Below are 26107 nucleotides of genomic sequence, written 5' to 3' on the forward strand. Positions count from 1 at the left end.
TTCCAGCTACAGTGAGATTACAAGCAAGAGGCCAGAGAATAAGAAAAGAGAACAGGTAAAACCACCTTTCGATTTTCTTTCCACTGAAATGAACTAAACTAACTTCAACCTATATCTCAAAGTGCTGGATGGTTATGTGATACATTGAGACCAACACCACAGTGCTGATGTTACATAAAAGATCAGTTGGAGTTGAACATTTAAAGTGACAAGCAATTCCTTATCCATATATGAGTTAGGGACGGGGATTCAAACAGTATATCAGCGATTCTAGCAATATAATATTCATCAGTAGCAATTTGACAAATGTTCAATCTATATCGATAAAGTGCTGTATGCATTGTGGAAGAACAGTGAGGAGCTATAACACAATAGATCTTCATCAGATGTGTGAAATGTTTTGCACTTATTTCTGAATCAAGTACAATAAGACTTTACCCCTTGAGTCTGAAGAAATGAAGATCCATCCATCTATGATCTCTGCAGCTTCGAGTGTTTGTCATTTACGTGCCCACAAAGTTTCAAGCTTATTTATGTCATTGCAGCCGTATCTGTAAAACAAACATTGGAACGAAATTGCATTTCCTGGGACCTGTGTGCACACGCAAACAGTTAAAAGTCCAACAAAATAATAAAAAAACATATTGCAAGGCAGCAGAAGTACAGGTATTACAATAAGAGGGAAGGGACATTTTGTGAAAGCAGATTTATTTGGCTTGTATGTCCATAGGTTTTTAATTGAAATAAAATCTTGATAGACTGCTGCAACTTTACATAAGTGTTTGACATGAAAATGAGGAAAATATACATGTACCTGGAATCTGCTGGAGCCACTCTCCCAGTTTGGGGGTTACAGGCCCTAATGCTCCTATCATGGCGGTCACTGTCCCAGTGAAAGGCGAAATACGCGTATATTCCCTAATTTTCTTATTCCTTTTTTTTTAGATCCAACCTGTTGTTCACAGCAGAATAGTAGTTTCTGCTCGCTGGAAGAGAACTACCGATGAGTCTTGCACAATTAAGTGAGTATTGATTTTAAGATGGATATAAAGTTGTTTGTGTTGTGGAATGTGTTTTAATTCACTGTGTGTCTCATATATTGCTGTGCTTCTTAGTGTCTTTACAAACGGAAACGTCTTGGCGCCTCCAGCTCGAATACGGATCCCAAAGTACACTCTCAGAAGTTGGGAGAATGTTTTAGCCATGGTGACAGAGAAAGTGCATCTTCGCACTGGGGCTGTGTACAGGTAATGTCTAATTTCATTTAACAGTGAGTGGCAAGCAAACACATAATCTGTACTTCCTCTGCATTAGACATATACATCTGGACTCTAAAGAATCCATATTTTAGATTATTTCAAAATATTTGCCAAAAAAGAAATGATTCTCTTCATTATGTCTTTTTCAAATAACTGCAGATTATTGAAAGTGATGCACTGTCATCATCATCATATCATGGCTCTATAGACTCAGCTTCTCTAATACGGATGAAGGAATGATTAGTGGAGCCTGTCCTGTCACTTTAAATGCATTAGCAGAGTGGAAAGAATTTTCTAATTAAGTGATCGTGAGGGTTGTGATGTGCTCACTGTAATTCATCTAAAACTGCTTGATAGGTGAACATTGCTTTAATGGACATTTTAAAGTATGCTGTCATTACATTTCACCACTAAGACAATATTTGGGACATCTAACAATCTAAAACACTGATATTTAGAAGATTTTACTCAAGGTTGTGCAATTTCTTTATTTGCATTCACAGGCTTTGCACATTAGATGGACAGCCTGTCTGCGCTTCCACTCAACTGGAGAACAACCAGCACTACGTTGCAGTTGGTGCAGAAAGGTTTAAAGCTCTCCCATATGACCGGTGCGTCCCCAGGTTTTATATCAGGGAAAACAACTCAATGAAAAGGTATGAGACCTATCAGGAAAATTAAGTTTTCATTTCAGCAAATTGAATAAGCATTAGATTCCTGTATTGATATAAATAATATCTCTGCAGTCAAGTCGTCCTCCCTCCTATTAGAAAGACAAGACCTGCAAAGGATGTGGTGAGTAGAGATTCGGGTGCAGTTCACTTTCTTGTTTCATGCTAACTTGTCACATTTTCTCCTTAGTTTATTGTTGTAACACTTGGTTGTATCACAGTGGAAAAGTGTATCTTTGCGCACACAGCATTTCAATTAACATTTCCCACGTGCAAGACTTGTCGTGGGGGTGTAATTCGTTATGAAACAGCACTATCATCAATCACTGTCTGCAGGAGGCATTGAGTTACCGTTGCTTTTCACTTTGATGGGTAATCCCCACAGAGACGGGCTGGCCCACTTGATCAAGTGCAGTGAGCCTCATAGACAGATCATATGCACCAGGGGGACTTTACTGACTGAAAAAAACTAAAAAAAAATCTCTTATTCAAACCAGAACCGGGACAATTTGTATTGTGATTAAGTAGACAGTGAAATGCTTTGAATCCATGTGAGGATTGCTCTGCTGCGGGCCTGAGATGAACACCAAATCACACACTGAAGATGAGAACATGCCCACTCAGCAGGTTGCGGTAGAGATGGGGGGGTGGGCCCCGGTGAGAGATGTGTCTGACATCTGATTTTTCTAACCATGAAAGATGACAATGCTGTGGCAGACGCCATTTTTTTCAGATAGAAAAATCCCCCTAACCTTGTCTCCTGCTGTACATGTGGTTGACTTTCATAATATTTAGAAGTAATATAAATATCTTTTAGTAATATTATGGATCCAGTCATAAAACAGTAGATACAGTCACATTGTTATTAAACTTTCATGAGCTGAGGTTCGGTCCTAACACTAAAGATCAGAAAATCTGAATCAAAGCTCATAAGACCAGAGCCCATGCCATTTCCCTCAGTACCATGAGGTGGAGACAGAGACAGGGCTATGGCTGTGTTTTGCATCCACCAGCTCATTGTATTATTAGTCATTCACTAGACATGATGCTGCTGCATTTTACTCCCCTTTCCTCTTTGCCTGATCCCTCATGAATTTGTAAACATGATTTGACCAGTTAATAAGGAGCTTTCAGGGAGGAAAGATACGTGTGACAAATACAGCCCACGGTGTCTTGATCTGTCAGTTGTTGAGCTTACTGATTCCACATACATTTATGGGGTCATGCCTGTCATTAATTTCAGTTTGACCTCACAAAACAACAGCAGTCTGGTCTGAAACGCCTGTAAAAAATATCTTTTTAAACATGCACAGCGAGGCAGTGTAAAATGTAACCTTGCTCTTGCGACCTCGTTTTTTGCGGGAACGGCGTCTGCTCTGTCCTGTCTGCACCAGCAGCCGAGCATTTCTACTCTGCTGAATGGGACATCTGGTCTGGAGCAGCCACTGAAGTCTAAAGTGACAGCTCTGCAGAGTGCACCATTGAAACCCTCCAGTATAACGTGTTCCCGTTGGAAGCAAGCATATATGCTGAGTTAGGTGTTCACACACATGATGAGGTGGAAAGTTCCGAGGTAGACGCAGCATAAAGGGAAGATTAATAGGGGAGAGGGGAATGCAAAGAGACAGGAAAAAAAGAATAATGGTGTGCATCAAAGCAATACTTTCATATTACAGTAATCGTAATGAGCAGAGCAATTGTGCTGCAAATGTACTTCACACTAAGCATCCTGTGAAAACAGCACAGAAAGTCTGATTAAAGCTTTTAATAGCTGCGCTTCTCTGACATCAGCAGTGACTTGCCGCTGCTCCTCATTTCTCTGCTTTTCGGTGGATGATCTCATTGGTTTGGGGAAGAAGTGATGCCCCATGGAAAACTACACCCCCCCCCCCCCACCCCCTGCTGCTGCCAGCATGTCTGCTCACTGAGGACCCGGGCCATGGGAGTGGCTCCTACTGATACCGCAGCCAGTGTGGCTGGAGGCTGGTCGGTCCAGTTGGTTGGGACCCCCGTTTTCCCCTGGCTATCATATCACAGTGTCCTCTTGCTGACTCCTGTTCTCTGCCACTTGAGAGGGGCTCCAGATTACTTGCTGCCTGGTCCCCCTGAGCCCCCTTCACACTAACTCACCCGCTTTCTCTCTCTGTCTCTCTTTCTCTCTCTCTCTCTCTCTGGGGCCTCCTGATACACACAGTTGTCGGCTCCCACAGGACGTGGTACTGTAGATATGTAATGTAGAATGAGAGGGGGAGATGACCTCAGCTTTTCCACTGCCGTGTTTCCACTTGTATTGCTAGTTGTACAGTACTCTCCCGGCTCTGCAGCACCCGTCGTCCTCTGCTTTCTCCTCCCAGAGTGAGATGGTCTCGATTTAACTGTGTTGATTTAAATAAAATCTATTTACATCTCACCAACAGGCTGTAGACATTGGAAAACAAGATGTTCAATTTTTGGCTGCCCGGATACATTTTGATTTTGACCTTTTACCGTGAGATGCCTCACATCTCTCGCAGACGAGTCGAGGTTATGAAATTGAATTAACAGCTCACTACTGCGACAGTGCCACTGCTCCTCTGACTTTGATCTAGCGTAGTTGTGGACACTACCGCGCTCGAGTGTGAACTCTATTTCAACCCATCCTTCGCTGAACATACCAGGCAAACTTCACTCTTCTTTTGTTGTTTTATTTTTCTCCCTCGGCCCACCAACGGCTGTAGAAATTCAAAAGAATATCAACAGACTTTGCCGCTGCATTAAAGAAAGCAAACAAGTGAAGAAACAATGCGGTTATTCCCCAGACTCCATGTTAGTGAGCTTGCAAACACCATTGCCAGAAGTGTATTCTGGTGGAAGCCTGAGATCACTACACTATCCCCCGAGCCAGCCCAGGGATCCAGCCAGGCAGCTGCAGTAAAGAGCATTGTAGCTGAAAAGAAACATTAAGTCTGTTCTCTCCCACTCTCTGTATCTGAGTCTCTCATTCTCTGTGAGGGAGACATACCTCACCTTGCTACCTACAGAGGGGATGAGGAGCCTGTGAGAAGAAAATTGCCTTTTGTGGAAGCATTAATTCAGATGTGTACCTTGCTGTCTGAACATCACTCTGAACTCTCCCGACTGCTTTCTCTCTCCCTTTCTCTCTTTTCCTCTCTTGCTCCTTCACTCTCCCACAATGCAACTAAGTCCCCAGCCCGTTTTTTTCCCCTCCCATCAATAACCTTCTGCCGTCTACTGCCGAAGAATAAGTTATTCCCTACGACTCCCTGCCTTTCCCTTTAAGCTTGTTTTGATTTTCATTGTTTGATCTGGCTTGATAAATAAGACAAATGCAGTTAGAAATTCATGGCTGCCCCATTTCATCAATAAATGATTAGTTTGCCACGCTCCCTAGTGATTGATAGGTTGTGCACAGGATGTATTGGAACCAGATGAATTCAATACAGTAGGAATCACAGGGGAGCTACAAAGCATATCAGCTCAAGAAAAATTGAGGTCAATGGAAAATGTAAAAAAAAAAGCGTTGAAAAGAAGAGAAACAAGTTTCGCTTCATTGTGTTTTGTCTATTTTTTCTTTTCCTCAGTGAAAAAGTCAATGATGAATCACAAAGAAATCTGAGGAAATACACCTTAATCTTTGGCCCTGTTTTCTCCTCTACTTTGTCTGTCCATGTAGTTTCCTCACACAGGCTTTAGCGCAGACCTTGAGCACACAGCCAGGGGCCAGATGAAGAAACACACAGCCAAGCCCGACAGAACCAAACAACAGAGTCGGATGTCCAGAAATACAGTTCTCTTCTCAACAGGGGGTAAGCAGAGCAATTCTATAGAAATATCTCTCCTGCCCCTCTGTCCTCATAGTATCTCTTACTATGACAACACGTAGAAACCTGTTGGCTGTTGAAGACAAACTTATACGTATATGCATGTGTTTGGGAACAGGATGTGTGTATCATAGACATATATATCATGATGGATGACACTTCTCTACCTCCTCCCATTATCAAGTGATCTAGCCAAACTAGACTAGGTAGGAATTCTGCCATCTTGTGGCAAAGACCTAATTTGGCATAGTAGCAATCTGGAGATGGCACCAGGTCCCAAGGATGCACACGCTCGACCAACTTTCACTCTGTTTTTAAAGCATCCAAAACCAAACTTACTGGAAAAAATGGGTTTAGTTTAGTTTGCCATATCCAATCTGCTAACATGGAGGAGGCAGGGTTCATGACCTGGACAGCAGCCAGCCACCAGGGGGCAATTGAGATGGTTTGGCTTCACTTTTCGGGGAGCTGTCATGTCGTCCATCTTTATATACAGTCCATGGTGCGTTTGCACGTGTAGGAGTGTGCAAGATAGTGCAAGATGAAAGTGTGGTGTGTGTTGGGAGCAAAGAGAACATCTACTGTTCGGTTTGTCCTGGAGCTTCCTTTCAATGATCAACCTGTTCTCTGTCCAAACAGCACAGCTCCCAGTGAGAAACACAACTCTTTTCTGTGAATATTAAACAGAACAAGACTTCAAACACCGTCAAGGGGGCTTAAATCATAGATGAATTCAATCAGGCCATTTTGTTGAGTATTAATCCAGAAAGCCCTGCTAACTATGTGGGGGGAAACAAATCGCTCCAATTTTCTCCTGATGTGGGAATCAAAATGGTAATAAGTTATTAATCACAAATATCGCTGACAGAAGATCATAAAAGTGACAAAACACTGCTTGGGATTGATGGTTTGGAACATTTCAGCAGTTGGCTGTTTAAAAGTGATACTCTGTTAATAATAAAGAGACGCTGTGTCTTTACTTCTCCTGTTTAGTTATTCAGTAGGTGATGTTTCATGGCTGTTTGTTTTACCATCTGTGCTCAGTAATACACTGACTCGACTTGAAAGACTCATCCTGTGCCGCAAACAACATTATGTGGTAGAATAGATTGGATAATTGCCACAGTTTGAAACCTGCCATGTTTTTCATATTGAAAGAATTGTTTTTCTTCCTCTTGTTGGGCTCGTGTCAGGATAATGTTGTCGTTTGTAGCCAGACCAGAGTGCAGTTTCTTGGCCACACTTTTTGCACCTGACCATGCTTATATAGTCTGGTTTCCTCCCACAGAAGTCATTACCAAAGGCTGGTCAGTTAGATAAAAGTCATGAGTCTTCCCCAGAAGGAAATCACCTCTTAGAACACTTCATAAAAGCAGGTTGCACAAGCGTCATCTGTTAAAGGATCAGAGCTTTTGGCATCAGATTTTTTTTCATAATTTTCCCTGTTTCTAAACAGTTTAGTAGGAGATCCAAAAATAATGCCTGCCTGAAAAATATAATCAAGTCTACATGGTTTGCAGTTGTGTAATTTCCTCTTTGAGCAACATTTTTCTTTTGCCTTATCACTGATTAATCTGCATGCTCGGTTATTTACTATTTAAATGAACACACTTAAGGCTATTGAGGTAGATAGATTCAAGCTCAATAGTGTGTTTCATTACTCTCATTCCTCCCTGTATTAGATCCAGCAGCAGCAGAAAGGAAGGGAGTTTGTTTTCGTGGAGAGAAAAATGCTGTGACATATCCCCACATGCATCAATAGCAACCTGTCACTGTCAAGAGCTAACCCCGGTCTGAAAGTTCACTCTGACTGACCATATTTGTGGCGTGGCAGCTGTGGCCCTCTGTGGTGCTTTTGTCTGTAACATCGTTCCAAACAAACAAATAAATGGATGGACGGCGACATTGATCTCTTCTGAAGTTGAACAGGAAAAAGGGGAGAGGACAGGAGGGCAGTGAGGGATGGAGGGAGAGAGAGGGAGAGAGTGGATGAGAGTGCAGAAGAATGAGAAGGCGACTGCCAACAGATGAGGTAATTGTGATTAATCACTTTTCACAGAGGGCAGTGTGTTCAATGCGCAAAACAAAAGAAGTGAGACGGCAGGAGCGGCAGAGGTGCAGGAGGACCGCCAGTTGAAGGTGGACCTGCCGATTGATCAGGTAAAACACCAACCACACACAGAACTGCAGCCTGTTGATGTATTAAACATTTAATCTTTGAACAGCTCGGCCCCAAAGATAAACACTGATTCCAACTTTTACAACATGCCTCGAAGACAAACAGAAGCAGAGTATAAATGTCGATTGCGCAATACCACAAGCTATTTAAATCTGCTTTGATGTAAGATGGAAGGATGTAAAAGTGTCTGCTGCTACATCAGGGTTGTAGTCAAACAAAGAAAATCTAGGTCGACTGAAATCTTACCTACTCTCAACTAATCAATTGGTCGCAGGAGAGAACACATCTGCATGTGATAGATTAACTAAATCAGCTACAGGGCATTGAGTGCAAACTACCTGGTAGCCTTATTAGCCTAAAATAAATAAAGGTAAGATTGGTTATTTATTTCTGAAGCTCTTTATATCTTACTTGTTGAAATCCTCTTCATGTCTTGATAGCTATCAATGAATAGTCTGAAAAAAAGCTGGTGTTTGTGGCCCTGCAGGACTGTAATAAACACGACCCGTTCAATGGACTGAATGAAATGATTGGCTGGCGTACCCATCTGTCCCTCACCAATGTACCTGTCTGTGCCAACCCTGCCGATGCTCTCACTGTGCACGGAGTCTTTAGCCGGGGATGCATACACCGCTGAAGCGGACTCGATGGCCAGAAGTGAGCGAGAAAGAAAAGTTGTCTTCCAGCAGTTCTCATGCGGTGCACCTTCATGTGTTTTGGAGCGTAGCAAAAGATTGCATCACAGTACATTAAGCTATGCCGTCTCTGACACGTTCACCCTCAAGGCCTCGACTTTTTGGTTTTAACAAAATGCAGCCGCACCGTCAACGTCTGTGACGTGGTGTCATTTAGTTAAGAGCCAACAACAGTCAGTGCTAAACCGAGCGATGTCTATTTAGTTGTGCAAGTTTGAAGTTGTGAAAACGGGATTTCAAGATTTATCCATTGTTTTTGGTGTTGTGCTTTGGAAAATGAAGGAGGGGGGTTAAAAACAAACCTCTGTTTTTGAAGGTAGTCGTTCTTTATTTGCTGTTGTTGTCCTTAAGGCGAATGATAATGATAATGTAAGTTTTCTGCTTTTAAAAATAACACAGCCGATTGATCAAACAATGAGAATTTGTTGAGCCACAAGTCTATCAAAAGACCACTGCCCTTTTTACCACAGTAGCATCATCTCTTGCTGCTAAGCTTTACCTTTCTGTGTTTTTCAGCTTCAAACAGAATTAGAAATACACTTCTATTACTTTTTACTTTTTTAGTTGTTAACTTGTGATTCCTTACAGTAGTTATTTCTCAGTTATTCCTGTCATCTCACAAGCCCAGTAAGTTTAAGAAAATGATTTTTTTTCCTGTGCGGAATAAGGATTATAAATGCTCATGGGAAGAAGTTACGTTAATATATAAATATTTTGTAAAATCAATACTGCAGTACAGTACAGTGTAAGCCAAGGGGGATCTTTTTTTTTCTTCCTTCCTGCAGGTTGAGGCCAAGATAGTTGAAGAGGAGTATGAAGATGGGAGCTGTTCTGCGAGTCCTTGCAAGGCCCCCCTGCATGATTCAGAAGGCTTGTGTCTGCAAAGGTCTTTGTCTGCAGGTTCCAGGAAGGACGTAAGTACCCTTATTATAAGTTTTATACAGTTAGTATTTCACTTTTAGTTCATTCTTACTTTATTATTACATCCAATTTCTTCATTTGCCATTGGATTAGGTCACATAAAAATGGCCTAACCAGCAATTATGGTAATCACTGTGCTCATAATTGCATGAGCGACACATAGACCTGCTTTCGGCAACTATACTTTCACCTAATATGTGTGTAACCTGTTTTTCTGTAGCCATGGTTTTCTCTGTATATAATGTACTGTGTATTTACCAGTGCAGCCTTTCTTCAGGGCAAGGAGAGCCAGTGAAAAGCACCAGGCCACAGCGCTGATACTAGAGACTCAGGATTAAAGACGCCTGAGCCTCAGGTTCAACTTTTCATGTAGTTTTTCTAAAGCTTATAGCTGAAGCCAAAGATACTGTATGTATCACAGAGAAGAAATACATAGTGTGTGTCTGTAATTTGTCGAGTTCCACAATAGAATGCGGTTGTATTTGACATCTGTTCTTTACTCTAGTTATGTGAATGTTCTCGATGATGGAGTAGGGCTGAGCTGTGCATACAGATGTTTTTGCATGGATCTGTGGTTCCTAGAAATTACACTCATTTAAATACACTTATTTTGCTCTAATAATCCTCGAGGGACGACAATATGAAGCAGTGTAACTGTGATGAATGCACACAATAGTTGGGTGATATTACTATTCCAAGCAATTTCATTCTGCATTGAAATGAGAAGATATTGAGTCTTATTTAAGCAATCAATAACCTTGAACATTTTGTTTTAATGAAAACTATAATTTCAAGCAGTGGCAATTACACCATAGGGGAATGTTTTGGTGTGCTGATGATTTTGCTGCCGTATGCACTTTTGCAATAAAGATATTCTTATCAGGATAATTATTGACTTCTGGGGGCCAGTTATGACCTGGACTAAAGACCTCATCAATAGCTTAATTCATTACTTATCGCTTTTAGTCATACACAAATGTTGCTGATTCAGATTGGCTATGGATTTGACCATTAGATAATCGAAAATAATAATAATGATAATAATGATCCCTGCACGGACTCAGCTACGTTTTGCAATAATTATGTTGTAAAGCAGTTTTTGGTTTGTCAGCTAATGAACACTGACATGAGGAGAAGACAGTGTTTTTGTTTCAAGCTCTCCATTTGAAAACATCATGACAGAACACGTCCTCATCAGGACTAAGTACAGTTTACACTACAGTTGTCAAAACTGTGTCAGTTCTAAAGACATAAATTAAGCCTGAAATGTAGAAAATCGCAGTAGACATCATAAAGTGGAATCAGTGTTTTCAGCCTCACCAAAATCTCTCCTTGCAGCATTTCTGTGTTATCTTTATCCATGTTTTAACAAGACCCGCGTCATATTTTTAAACGTTGTTGTCAGACTGGAAATAATGATGCTGCAGGTGAGACCTCCTTACTTAAAGTCTAACCATCATTCACGCGTGCTCTCCTCTTTTCCCTTTGAGGCCAAACAGACTGTCGCTGTCTCGTTGTCGGCAACCTCATCATTTAGAGGGCTGTGAATAATAATGAGGGATAACTGCACCGCTATGACTCATACTTTGAGCTGAGTTCGGACAGATTTCCTCCCACTCCTCTGCTCATATGTGCTTGTGAAATGCCCCGCGTCCCCCCGTAGGTGCATGTATATAGTAGATATTGATGACCAAATTCAATTACATGATTACATTTTCAGCCGAAGCTTTAAATGATTTATTGGTTGAATTTAAATAGTGAATACATTTGCAGACAGTACACCGGTGAGGCAAACTGCGCACGTGTGATATTGACCTGTGTGGTCCGGGCCAAATAAAGAATAACGAGATTCAGCATCTCTGCCAAGTGGAGATGTCCGCTGGGAGTGAAGGCAGGCTATCTCGGTGGAAGAGAGCGAAGGATGGCGAGCAAGAGTCTGTTGCACATTTATCAAAGCTTTTCTTATAATCACTTGACTGACTTTTGTTAGGCTTTCTGAAGGTTGGCTTTTCCTTTAGAGTGCACTTTGTTAAAAAGGTGATTGATTTCATGCAGGGGGGGCTCTGTCTATGTTGTGGATGTCATACACTTTGAGGTAATGTGGACAAGGGTAGATTTGCGCTCAGCGGCGTTGTATCATGTTTACAACTATCATTTGTTTTGATTTAACAATATTGGCTGATTTATCAACCAGTCAGCTAAGCATTTTTTCTTAATTAATATTGTTAGAAATGCCAATACGACGAGGGATGTTTGATCAATCGTCTTCCTCTTCGTAGGAATTTTGTGATAAAAAATCGAATCGTTATTGAGCGCCCCATTGATCCATGCTTTCCTTTTCCAATACAAGTCCATTTCATTTGTCTTTCAGCTGGTTTTCCGTGATCCTATTCCCTGAAGTTTAGGTTAGCCATTTCAAAGGCCTTATTCACCCCACGCAAGGTCAACTATAATCAACTCTAGACAATGTCACCGCCTTGCTTTTCCAGCATGCCAGGCGGAGGAAGACAATTCCTCTGGGCTTTTAAGGACTTGCTGCATTATACCATTCAATTACTGTTCATTAGACAGTGTACAGCCATTAATCAGACTGAGATGTTCTGCTAGTCCTCAGCAGGGACGATGAACTGGGGGAAATTTATTCTGGCTTCCTGTCTGGGCCACTGTTTAGTAGTAAGGGGAGAGGTGACACTTTGGAATGCACTGAAGCTCATCCTCAACTGAACTGCTACTCCACTCTGTTTTTCAAGTCAAGTTCTTCACTTCATGCAGCCCTGTCTCAGAATTTTAAAAAACACAGGCTTTGTCAGAGATTTACTGCATATGTGGGAGAGTATTACGAATCTGATATATCACCAAAAGGGGAGCAAGCTGACAGATTTACTGATTAGAGCTTCATATGCATTGAATATGACTAGATGATGATATGAGAAACTGATTTATGTTTTCCCAGAAGCTAAAGAGAGGGAGGTGTCTTCCAGGCTCAGCAGAATACGGTCACGGATGTCCCACTTTTTCAAGGGTAGGTTCATCAAAGCATAAAGCCTGGTAGCAGCGGCGGCGGCGGCCCCCGCATTCCCCTCCGCACCACCTAATGCACCCATAAAGAGACCACTAATACACTCTGCATTACCAGTTCCTCCCTCACATCGCATGTCACCAGATCCACAACCACCTCTCAACATCTGGGAGAGCTTTACGCCATGCTTTATGGAGACCATCTGGTTGAGTGGGTTTTTTTTGCCTCTCCTATCGCAGATGACTTATTCCGGTATTAAAGGCACCTGCACATCAAGGTGTGCCATGCTGAGAGCCTGGGAGCATTCACCACTTTTTTTTATATCCCGTGTCCTTTGTAATTTGGAACCACTCAGACAGAATGAGAAGGATATGCACCTTGTTACTATGAAAATCCTTGTTTTTCTCCACGACTTCTTTATTCTAAGTAGAATTACATGGTCTGGCCTTTATTTGATCAATCTAGAGAAGAACACATCTGTACAAAAAAACAAAATAGGTGCTGTACACATTTGATTATTGGGGTAGAGAAGATAACATAGTGTTTTAAAACACAAACCAAAGCAGTGATGTAAACTTGATATTCTCCTTTGTTGGGGGAATATGCCTTTCAGTTTGCTCAGGCAATTTCATTCTAATTGCCTACAAAACACAGGCTTTAGTAGCGAGGTCCATTCAGTGGTTCCCCAGCATCTTCTATTGTCCCTAGTGAAAATTCCAAAGGTGACTAATGGAACAGGATGCGAATCCCTGCAGGTGGTTATCACTGTTTGCCCTTCAATCTGAGGTTCACTCTGTCAGTGTGACACCAGGAAAATCACTGCATCCTGTGCTAACAGCAGGCTCCCTGCCTCACGCACATGTCAACCATGCTATAATAAAAGTACACAAATACACATCCACATGCATTCACAAAGGCACATTATTGAGGAGGAACAGCAGTCTGCATCAAACGTTTCTCTCTAAGACGTGTGCATGATTTTTACGTACAAATATGTATTTGCTTTTGATTATGCTCATATTGATGGTACTAGAGGTCGAGATGCAGCCTCGTGCTCTCTACGGCTGTCTGTGATTTCCCTGCAGAATGTCAATGGGCACTGTAGGGGGCATTCAAAATATATCACAGCACATCATTGCTTGCTGACTATAAACTGACGTACTCATTTTTCTGTCCATATCACATTATATTGTTGTCGCTGTTTATGAATGGCTCTGCATCATTCATGCCTCATAGTCCCTCGCTGTCACTATGGATCTGTAGATGACACAAATGCAAAGCATAACTGGAGACTCCAGCTACAGAGGCGAGAAGTGGGTAGCGAAAGGAAATTGGAGTGATCTGTAACAACATCAAACCAGCCTGCCACTTGTCTCGCCTCAAAATGTCAATAGCTGGGGCCAGTTTTCGTCCTTGAAAGGAATTTTTCGGTTGAGTGAAAATAGTTGACCTTTTCCTAAAAGCAAATCTACCATTAAAGTACTTACTGCACCCTGTCTCCTTCATACACTGTACTTTACAAGGAGTATGCCATCTTGACTCCTGTGTATAAAAACAGGGGATACTACTTTGTTCAGTTTGGCTGAGATTCTCCTTCAAAAGTTATTGGCACCACGTACAATGGCCTTGTAATTTATGGGAACTGTTAGGGCCTCTGACAGAAGTTGTAAAGCATCTTGACTGATTGGTTAGATGGGAGATGTGTGCACTCATGGCATATTGTCGCCTGTATGTGCACGCGACATGCAGGGAGTTGCATGGCTTGCTCTGTCACAGATAAATTACTCCACACAGTCAAATTAAGTTGTTGTAAATCACCCTGCGGACCCGAGACTAGTCCTGAGTGACGACCTTTACGCCTATTTGACTTTAACTCTTATTTATGTTAATCACATCTGTATTATATCGACAGTAAAACTGTGTCATATTCTGAAAGGTCATTGTTTTGCAGCACAGCCTCTGACAGGAGCAGAAAAACACACTTGTTTTGTTTATTATGAAGTGTAAGTATGGACATGCTGGTAAAATATATTTTCAAAAATATTTCCTGAAAAAAATGAAACATCAACATTCACTCTTATCTGCATGACTGTCATTGTAATGTTCATAATATACAAATAAATAGCGATTGAACTTCACATACCTCTTGATTTCAAATCCATAGAATGTAGTGGAGCTACATACAGAGCAAAGCAGTGCTCATCAACCATGTGGGGATACAGCATGTTCCATGTTACTGTAACGCATTATAAGAACATGTGGATATTAAAAACGTATGAAATCCCATCACAAAGAGCTTGAGAATCATTATGTTTATGACGCTTAAGTAAAGCCTGTGTTCTGTGGGTGTTAGTCCACTACACTGCATCTTATCCTATTTTTCCTCTGCTTCATTCATCCCTTGTAAAATTTTTATTCAGGCAAGAGCAGCCGTATCCTTGGGGATGGCTTCGCTGAGGGAGTATTAGAGCCTTTGTTAACTACAGTAAAGTTAGAATAAAATGTATGCTTTTCTTCTCATTCATCATATACATGTCATGAAAGGCCTTCAAAAGACAGCAGCTCCCAATAGTGTATTTTATATGTACATGGTGAAAAATAATAAGTTCTAAAGGCCATGTGTTGAAAATCAGCCATTGTGATGTGAGAGACGCTTCTGCGTGTGATCTTAGCTGCACTCGAGACGACAGGCTCTGTGAAGTGCACCACTGCCCAGTTACACATTAGCTTTGATTGCCAGTTTGTTCTGTGCGTAGCCTGTAGCTTTGAACTGCGTCTCGAGATGAAAGCCAACCTTGTCCACTGTGTGTCCACTGTATGCTGCGGCTGTTGCTTATGCTGGGATGAGCATTATGTATAATTTATCATACAATCCATCCTGAGACAGCGCCCCATCTCTGCTCCATTTTAATTTAATGCCTCTTCTTTCTTTCTGCATCATGTGATGACTGCGGTCAATACATGATACCACTAAGGTATGCCTTTGTTGTGTCCAACAGAGAGACTTTGATATCTGCAGTTCCTGTGGTGAGGGGATTGCCATTCAGTTCTCATTCTCTCTCTTTCTCTCTTTCCTTTAACAACCAGAGTCAGAGAACAGTGTCAAACTGCTGAGGACCAGACGTCCGCGTTCACTTCTGTCTCCCGAAGCCAGCTGCTCGTGTATGAGATGAAACAGTGTTATAAAGCAAATAAAAATGTCTTGCCTCTTGACAGCCCCACCGTGAATATATAGCCTCTTATTTCAGTGAATATATTGCATAATTATGTATGGTTATGAATATTACATGGAGCTTCACACTGAGCGCATGGTAAGATGCCTAATTGCAGAGTTTAATTATTAAGAAGCAAAGGTCCTGAGCGGATTTTGTGAGAAGCACTTTTGATAAATTATTTTTTGCAGTTTTCTGATGAATTATTTTGGGGGCTTGTGTCTAATCAGCCGGCATAGTGGACGGCGAAACTGCTCTTGAGAGAGACTTATCTTCCCATGGAGAGGAATTACTATGTTGATTAAATCCACTGAAATCAACTAATAACTTAATGATATTGGAGTGGATCAAAAAAAATGAATCATTGCCTCTCACAGTTGTGGCTACAGCGAATGCAAGGGCACACTGACGGTATGAGGGCTGTTGTCATCGACCTCGGGGCACAGCTTTAATATTTCTGTGTAGAATGATGGAGAGAAACAGGCGAGTGTGTGATGGTATGTGCTAAAGCAAACCTCATTAAGCACTGTGTAGTACTATAGTACTTTTATACTTCATATGAAGCACTTCAAGGAAAAAGTCCAGAGAGGCTGACTAAACAAGGAATAATAAACTAGATCTCCCTCAAGAACTGCCAAAGCCACTAAACACAGCTGCTTGCATAACTACAGTACTATTGCTACTGCCACTTCTTCCCCCAGCATGTACTTTAACTGAGGCGCCCACACAAAAATATTCCTCTGTAGTTATGTATTCAGTTCAAGTGCACTTAGTATGCAGAAAAGTTTAAGGCTTGACCTCGGCTTTGTATCGAAAGCTATTTGACAATGAATAAAACAGGCTGCTCTGCATGTTACTTCAAATATAGAACCAGTACAACTCATGTATCCCTCCATAAAAGCTAATGGCTGTAATGCAGACAATAAGAGTCATTGACCCACTTTAACGCAGTTCTATGTCGCACTGTGACAGTGCGAAAGTTAGTTCACCGCAGCCATAGGATCAAACGCAGGGTAATAGCTGGACCCCCTCCATTCCCCTCCTAAAAGATGCATGTCGGTCTAGCACTTGTGAAAAGCAGTCAAGCTGGTTTTTTGCGAGCCAGCACAAATATGTGAATAATTGATTGATATTGATGTGAGGATCACCTCGGTGTATCCAGTAGTTGTTTGGTTTGGAAGTCTCCCGTGGAGGGCAGGTGCATGGCCATCTGTCAATAACATGTCAGTGGTCTCACATGGCGAGGCACTCTGACCAGCTCAGACGCTTCAGTGAGCAGCTGAGCGAATGTTCTCAATGTGACGGATGGAAATAATGGGCACATGCTAAATCAGTGTGGTGATGTGATGTAATTGCAGTGATTATAAATGATTGATCGGACAAAATAATAGTCGATGCATGGAGTGTAAACCAGTTACTGGTTTTAATGGCTGATGGGTTTAGATAGTACAGACATTTTCTTGTTAACCTTTAGAAAACTTGCATTAATCAGTCATCATGAGTTAAAGAATAAATGTAAGTATAAACTATTTAGAAACATTAGTCCACTTAACGTTAAAGGGCATTCCAGAATGACACTAGAGTGCATTCCTCTGCCTAAGCCCAAGAGTCGTGTGAAACCCCATTTAAATCAGATTTTTATTTGGATCTGCATCAAATTGCACACACTCATTAATATCATTGTTAAAAAACGATATCAGTGAAAGTGAAAAAAATGTCGTGAAAATTGGTTGTTTTATGGGTAATCCTGCTAACTAACGAACAAACTTGGTGAGGGTAATTAGTATGAGTATAATTAAGGTTATCTTAACTTGAAATCATGAGGAAAGATAGTGTTAAAGTGAATACATGTTTGGCAAGATAAAGCAAGCAAAAACTCATTTAAACAGCAACTAATCAATAATCAAAAAAACAACAGAACTTTCTGAGTTGATAAAAAGGTGATCTTCATGTTGAGTTCACTCATGTATTTAGGCAGCAGTTGAACTTGGGTTCCTAAGTTTACCCAACTTAAAGTTTATTAGTGCAGGTAAATTAACTACAACTCCTCTTTACTGTGAACAATAAATGATGTAGATGTAGAATGTGCTAGGTGTTCAACCATTACAATAATCCTGCATCACAAATTAAAGCCTTGCTCAATGGCACGTTGTCGTGGCAATTTTAAAGTAGGCTCAATCGGACAAAAGTCTCTATGAACTTTTTGTATCCTGTGTAACTGAAATGAAAATTGTCGAAGGTCATTGTATACAGTGGCTCCACATGCCTTGAGACTCGCACTGAACCTGCTCGCACACAGCATGGTCATGTGGTGTTATAAAAAGACCTGCTACGCCACTTATATCATCCAGAGCCACCAGGAGGCCACTTTCTCTCCATCTCTCTCTCTCTCGCTCTGTTCCAGCCTGGTAGCCTCCGACTGTCTGAAGCTAATGGCTGGAAGCATGGCTAAAAGCTCTCAGTGTGATAAGGTAATGTAGAGAGAGGGAGTGAGTGCTATATCACTGGGGCCATATATACTGATTATACAGCGATGAGGAAATGGTCTAAAAATAAAAACAAATGGAGAATGCTACATGATATCGCTGCACCCAGATTGCTGACTGCAGTGTTCGGAGTCATATCCAGATGGTTACGAAGCAGCGATGACGGTGGGAGCCGAGACTCAGTGCTGTCCTCTCGACTGACCTTCCTGATGTCACGCTTAATAAAATAAAAGAGAATAACATTCTGTTTTGCACATGCATGAATGGGTTATGAACATTACTTTCAAAACATTACATAATTCAGCAGTGTTACTCTCAAAGGGCTCCTGGTGTGGCTCTGTGGTAGTTGCATCGGGCTTTTATCTGTTGTACTTGGTCAAATTAAGCTTTTAAAGCAGAGAAAAGTGGGCCCATACGTTCAGTAACAATCCAGACTTTATCCGACTACCTATTATCATTCCGTAGTGCAGATGTTACCCACGTCAGGCTTTTGGAAGTCTGCAAGTGATCACAGCAATATGACAGGAAAAAAAAAAAAGAAGACACTCTGTGCTTGTGTAATATCAGCGTCTGCAGATGATGCCCCCGCAGTATAGATTTCTGTAATACCAGCCCCTCTCTTCCTTCTTCTCTCACCTTGTCTTCTCTCATTTGCTTCACCACACACAAAGACAACATGCGTTCACATTTGCTTTTCCATTTCCATTTTTTTTATTTTTGTTTCTGCACCTTATTTTTTGTCCCTCTAAGACTTCCTCTCTCCCTTGCTCGCTCTCTTTCTGTTCCCCTGTTGTTTTCTTTTATCTGTTCCCAGGCTGCTTGTCCTTAGTAAGATGGATGTGTGCATTCCTAGGGCAGATGGCCCTGTTGTTGCTCCGTTGTACCCAGCTCACACTTTAACACCCGGCCTGCTTGTCTGGTCTGATGGGCCGTTGCCTGGGGAAAGGACTCGAGTTCTACACTGTGCAGCAAACGTGGGGTTGTGCAGCTGACCGCATGGGTGCTCACATCCTCTTTTTATGGGAGTAGACTCCAGCAGACTGTGTGCCAAATACATCGATGGGCTTTTTTTCTTTAAGGATCAGAGGTTTTGTTATAGGAAAGATTCAGCAGTGCATAGTGGGCTATTTATTTTGGTGTCATTTACTCAAAGGTAAATCAGAATATTAAAAAACTGTCTACAGGTAACATACATAGTTATTCATAATGAGAAAAGATGGGGCTCCAACTGTAAAAATGGAAAATAGAATCTAGTAATTACAATAGATGGTTTTGCTTATAGCAGCCTTTTTGTTTGATTTCTTGCTGTAAGGGAACTTTTCAAAACGGATGAATCTCAGCCCAGTCAGTATTTTAATGGTGGGTTCAGGTTCAGAGACTTGATCCTCTGAAGTCTTTTTAAATAACTTTTTGACTGAATAAATTGTAATACACCAACCACTTTGGTCACATTTCAAAGATTCCTCAAAGTTTTGGCTCAAAAAAATGCCCTACTTTTTCCTTAGTTTAAAGGACACAAAAGTATGCGTTCTTTTGTTGGTAACATAAAGCAAATCTGCATGTTTCTGTCATTTGTTTAACTCAGTGGTAAATATATATATTCCTTGTTGAAGAAAGCTTTTAGTTTTGAAATCTTGTTTTCTAAGACCCCTTAAATGCACCAACTCTCCATTTACCTTGTTCATCCCAGGGTTTGGACTCACTCCCATACTTGCCATGGTAAGTAGTTCAAACTAGAAAATTGCATGTGATATTCTTTCTCACATACTTACCATGTATGTACAGTATTTACATAACTGTTTCTCCTCATGTTGTATGTATAGTTTTAAATGTCAGTCAGGTATGTCAGCAGCAGCTGGTCTGTGTTTGGTGTTGAGCTTACAGGACAGCTGTGTATGGACATTTTAGATGTCAGTACATGTACGTTAAAATGAATTATCAGCACATCTGCTTCTTTGAATATAGCTACTGTCTGAAACTTGCAGGTTTTTCCTACCGGTATGCTGTAACTGAAAAATCCAGTTATATTGAGTGTTCTAATTGATTTTAAACGAAAAAAGATAACAACAAATGTTTCTGCATGCATTTGCTGCACATGTTCAATCATTGTGACCCCCCCCTACCTGATAACTACCTCTGATTGGGCACCATTTTGCATGACGGTAACCTGGGCCTTTTTGATTGATTTATTCCATTTCATTGCCATGATAAACTTTTATAACAGCTATCATTTACTGGCAGCATGTGTAGAATCTCTTTAGGAGATCTGTGCTTGATTTCTACATGGTGATCTAAGGATGATAAATCACTGGCTACATATAAATTCCATCAGTGAAATCACATGCGGTATTGGCTTTTTGTGGGCACATATGTAAATCCATCCGTGATGTTCTGCTGTGCGAAACTGCAGCCTTTGTCTCCCCTCTAACCATACACTTTCTTTCATTTCAATCTCAGCATGCGATTGGAATATTGTCCCTTAGCTGCTCCTATCATATGTAATGAATGTGCTGCCCCAAAGGTGAGAGCAGTAATTGATTAAAAACCATAATGTTTTCCGTGCCTCAGTGTAGTCTGATAAGGATATCTGTGATGTGTGTGTGTGTGTGTGTGTAGGTTTCTGTTTGTGTCTGTGTGTGTGTACTGGTCTGCGTGGAGTGGACATCAAAGTTACATGTGCCGTGGCTCTGTTTAATCCTGGCTAATGAAGAAGCTGCGCGCGTGCTTCTGGGTCACTGTGGGAACGTGCACAGCGAGGTCACTTCAAAGGCGGGATAATGACGGATTAAGTCTAAATCATGGTCGCGCTTTCGCCGCTGTCTCACATCTAGCCTGTCGCTTTGCATTTTATTAACAAATCATCGCAACATGATGTGGTAAAATGTGCCCGCCCTAATTTCCCTTGTCCGTTTTTCCCAACGCAAATCCTCTACATCCAGATTAATGGCTGCTGGTGGGCAGAGTGGTGGGCCTTTTTATAAACCCTTGATGGTGATGAAATATTCTTTCATTAGTGACCATATATATCCCCGTGTCCTCATGTTTTAATGCTCTGCTGTCTCTGCAGTTCCTTATTGCTTTGTGTTGTGTGCGTGACAGTGATACAGCTTTTCATTTATGGTGGCCCTATCTCTTGCAACCAAGATATTCTATCCTTGGCTAGTTCCGCTCCGCATTCAGAATTAACTAACACCCGCAGGCCTTACCGCTCACTCACAGAATAGGTACAATGGAGGAATTTCTGGTTCGTAAAGCAATATCATTGCTGTAACCCTTCGAAAGGTATGTGAACAGGAGATGGTTTAGAAGAAGGCGATACTCTGGGATTACTGTGCTCTTAGCGCTTATGTGTAAGAGGATGGCACATGAATATACTGTTTCAGTGTCGTTCATCTTGTTCGGTGTTAACCCTCACAATCTCTGACCTCAGGCCTGCTGTGCTTGTGGAGTTACAGTTATGTAGGAAGTACTCAGGGAAGTGTAATTGCTGCTGGAGTGATTGATCCCCCTGTAGACCCTCCAAGAGCACTCAAACACTCAGATGCACTGGTCAACAACGCAGCCCAGCAGTTATAATCAGGGGGACTCGCCACGGTTTCAGATGCCAACGTACTTGTTTGTGATAAAGAGGTGCAATGTCAGGAAATATTAAATACATTTCATCAGTCACTGGAGTGAAGCAGCTTTGATTTTATTCAGATTCCAGTAACCCTCCTCTTGAATATCATCTTGATGAATAAAGTCTACTGTGGGAAATTCCAGGATTAATTCAATATTAAAGGACCCAAAAAAGTTGGTTTCAAATCATGGAACTATATAATGTGTTCTTAAAAGCTGCTGGTAGGTTATGTTTTCATTTGAACGACCCGAAAGGAAGAACAGATACAATTTTGCAGCAGATCTGGATGAATGGGTGGATCCAGGGTTATTTTTAATCACTTTCTTTGACATGTGCATTGGGCAAAACAAGCAATTTGAAAACATCACCTTTTTCTAAGACTTGGAAATTGTATCGGTCACTGTGCACTGTTTACTGTTCATATTTCATAAACTAAGTGATCCTTACTGAAAATCCACACACACACAAATGGACAATGGAAATAATCCTCTGTTGCAGTCTACTCTGTATGTTAATGTACACATTTCTGCTTAAATTGATTCACCCAATACAGGCACTTAATCTAGTACTGTACATACATTAACAAGATACATATAGATGTTAAAGTGAATACACAGTAGAGGATTACAGGAGCTGACTCTATGCAGCGCAGCCTCATTTGTCGGAGGCTCTGTGGCAGCTCCCATTTCACCTGGGTTCTCCCATGTTTAATTGGCCTCATTATGTGATTAACTTAGCAAATGTACCTCTTACCCTCAAGGCACAGCTTTGAACACTCTGACCACAAACCTTCTCAAAGTCACTCCATCACTGAAACCACAATGTCAGCATTTAGGCTGGCCATCACACTCCACTGGGAAGTTTTCATTTTCCTGCAGAGATGCCTGTTTGCCTATATTAACCTCTACACCTTTGACTCAACGCACCGCTTTTTAAAAATGCAGTAATTCATTCTGGGATGATTAGCAATATATCATTGTTTGCTTAAAAATGCTCAGTATGCATATTATGTTGCTTATCATGCTTTATATGCTCACCATGATTTCTGCAAGGTCTGTAAATTGTTGTATTATGCATGACCTGTGTTGTATCATGTGGGTGGTGTTCAGATATCAGATAAGTTTAATACATGGTATATACATCAGTTTTATTTCAGGGTACAACCAGCACATATTGTAATGCCTGTCAACCCTCAGGGAATTAGGATGATTTAGGTTTTGCCTTTGGTTTTCAAATCAAGCCCAACCGTGGAGCAAGTGGAAAGAGTAAATTGTCGGATTCAAAAATCGAATATTTAGATGCTCTAGTTGTTTGTTTGTGGGTTCATAGATATTGGTTTCAGTCTGTTGATGTCCTTGGAGCATAGTATGGGAAATAAAAAGAAGATGAAAAACAAAAGTCCATGATGTTAATGCATCCTGTCACCACAGGAAACCTCACAGGTCCTCTGCGTGGCCCCTGACAGTCACATGAAACAACCAGTAAAGTGCCAATTTTACCACACCACTTGCTTTTTTGCCAACAAAAGTCATAGATGTGCTACCTTGTTTAGTAACCAACAGCGGAGAAGGTGATGAAGTGTGTATGTGTGTGTGCACGTGTCAGTCAGCGGGTGTAGAGGAAGAGAAGAAAAACAGAGAAGAGAAGTTTACAAATGGGATCCATCATTTTTCATGCACAGGGGTGACATCCCTCCGTCAGCCAATTTCACTCCGATAGCCCAGTCCCTTGGTTCATTGATATCTGCATTAGGGACCTTTGTTAAAGGTCTCATCTAAATGCATTGAAAAACGCCTTGCTCCCTCTGTGTACCTCCCTACTGTTAAAAGTGTGTGCATGCATGCATGTTGCTTGTGCAAAGACTTGCCGACTTGGCTTTGTCTACATTAAGGTGAGTCTTTGTGGCAGAGCGATGTGGTGTCACTGGACCTGGAAGGGAAAAAAAAAAACAGCCGGTGAGAAAACATCAACAATACTACAACAAAAGCCAACAGCTCAGAGTGCTCTCAGCCCAAGAGCTATGAGTGTTTTCTCTCCCTGTTGCTTCTGAGTAAGTCTTTAGTGTCTGTTCATGTTCATACTGTAATGAATTTAATAAATCTATCCAAATTAAAAAGAAAAAAATGGAGCATGGCCTTAAAACTTGTTTCGAGAATAGGGCAGAAGGCGTTTTGAAGGAGCTCATTTCAAATTTGTATAAAGATGACAGTGGCTTCTGTGCGACGTTGGTTTGAGTACGACCATTAACCAAAACACTTCACAGCCACTTGATTTTATCCCGCTAAAAGCACCACCCTTGATATCCTGCACTCATATAGTCCTGCAGTTCAAACTAACCTGACTGTACATCCCTTGCTACTATTAAGACAATTTAATTTGCTATTCCTGTCCATCTATTTTACAGAACCATACTGCGATACGGCAGAGGTGCCGGGGGGCTAATGTCGCTGTCAATCCACCATCCCCTCAGCTACCATCTCGTGGCTTAATTTCCACACCGATCCAAGTACCCTCGAGCTTCAAGAGATCTCATTCACACACTTGAATCAAAATTGCCCCAAACTCAACACTTTGGTTATAAGCAATGTTGCTCTTTGAACAGTTTTAGCAGGTGTGCCTCCATTTTGATTCACAGACTTTTGAGTAAAAGACAAGCTGCACACCCACCCAATCTCATAGTTCATTAATATGTTTAATATAAATGTATGTCGAGCATTTCATTTGCAGCTTTTAGGTAGTTAGGCTATATCTCCTGGCACTCTCATAAGATATATTAAGAATAGTAATTAATAAACTTGATAATCTGAAATTGACTAATAATTTGCTGCTTGAGGACATCCCCACCGTGTGGTCCCACAGGGATCCCATTAAAAGTCCTACTAACTATAATCTATAGTTGCACAGTTGTGCTATATGAACTATGTTGCCCTTGCAACATTATTGAAATCCACTTTGAAATGACTTTGGAGTTGATAATTTACATTAAGTTTATAGACCTTGTGGTCCTCTTACATGAATGATAATGCATCTCTGAATGTTTACAAAGAGAATTGCACAGGGAGCATCTGTCACTGCCTGTCACTGGTTTGAAGAGAAAATGTGAGTGTTTGACACATGCTATTACTGTTTTGTTGTTGTTCCATTTCCAGATATGGTCCAGGAAAGGACAGGTTCATGTTGGCCTTCCTTAGTCAGAGTCCTTACATTCATTGCTCTAATATTTAAATACTCTGAATCAAAGAGAGGATTCTTAAAGCTCATGCTGATGTGCTCTCTTTTAAATAAACGTATTGCTGCCGCACTCTTTTATCATGCGAGGCAGAAATGTCAGCACCAATCCAAACAGGCCCCGGCACACCGCCCGAACACGGTGAGATTGGATGTGAAATCAGTGCAAGGGTCACTGACAAAAGAAATTGGGTATTATGCAGCACGTGCCTCGATACACAACACTTCCAAACCAAAGGTAAAAGCAAAGCCCTTACTGGCTATTTTCGACCCATCATTATTTCTCATAAATCCCAAACTAGCCAAGACCAGTGCCTTTGACAGCATGACTGATGAGTTTGCCGTCGTGAATGTCAAGAGAAATGGTCTCCCGCACCTTATCTCCCCTATTTCTCTTTGTGAGTGAGACTTGGGGTTTTTATGGAGAAAAGCCACGGCCGTTGTGATGAGCATTACCCGGTGATAATGAAGGGCACGCTGCTGTACTGTCAGCCTCTACAGACAGACAGGCAAGCGAAGCAGGCAGGGACCTGCTGGCTGCTGAGAGACGCTTTCCATTCAAGCGTTTATGTGCCCTTATGTCTTTATCTGGAGACCAGGATAGATGAACATATTTATATATTTACACTATGTCAGTGCTGTGATTGCCTTATCTACCTCTGCCTTCATTCATGGAGGGAAATGTCAGATGGGCCTTTTGTCAGTGCTATTCATGGATCTCAAATTGTATCCTGAAAACATTTGGGTGATGGCTCTGAAAAATCCTTCTCTCTGACGTATTTGCTTTAACTGGAGATGTTTCCATACTGTTTGATTATTCATATCATCCACCTTTAAGCCACATATAGATCCATACATAATGGAAAAAATTGAAACCATGCATACTTAATGTTTGGGTTTCCACTCTGAAAGTCTTACTCCTCATTGAACAATTACCGTCTCAGAACATTTGAAATTTAACCAACCTTCACCACTTTAGTTTTATTTTTCAGCCCTG

The 26107-nt window shown here is 41.3% G+C and overlaps 1 protein-coding gene across 14 annotated transcripts in view; it reads left to right on the forward strand.

Moving 5' to 3' along the window:
• LOC109627918 (doublecortin domain-containing protein 2) overlaps positions 1-26107 on the forward strand; it is a 206838-nt gene that overhangs the window by 642 nt on the left and 180089 nt on the right. For 5 of the 14 annotated variants that reach the window (XM_020084740.2, XM_069535768.1, XM_069535770.1 and 2 more), the window contains exons 2-10: positions 7-55; positions 946-1022; positions 1116-1247; positions 1763-1915; positions 2006-2054; positions 5604-5736; positions 7811-7911; positions 9411-9539; positions 12500-12568. In XM_020084740.2, coding sequence (XP_019940299.2) covers positions 7-55; positions 946-1022; positions 1116-1247; positions 1763-1915; positions 2006-2054; positions 5604-5736; positions 7811-7911; positions 9411-9539; positions 12500-12568 — 892 coding nt within the window. Of the gene's footprint in view, positions 1-6; positions 56-945; positions 1023-1115; positions 1248-1762; positions 1916-2005; positions 2055-5603; positions 5737-7810; positions 7912-8417; positions 8588-9410; positions 9559-12499; positions 12569-15652; positions 15781-24286; positions 24443-26107 lie in introns of those variants that run through there. The other 9 variants (XM_069535769.1, XM_069535776.1, XM_069535779.1 and 6 more) reach the window with 7 other exon arrangements.

Source organism: Paralichthys olivaceus, chromosome 12 (genome assembly GCF_024713975.1).
Source record: "Paralichthys olivaceus isolate ysfri-2021 chromosome 12, ASM2471397v2, whole genome shotgun sequence".
NCBI lineage: Eukaryota > Metazoa > Chordata > Actinopteri > Pleuronectiformes > Paralichthyidae > Paralichthys > Paralichthys olivaceus.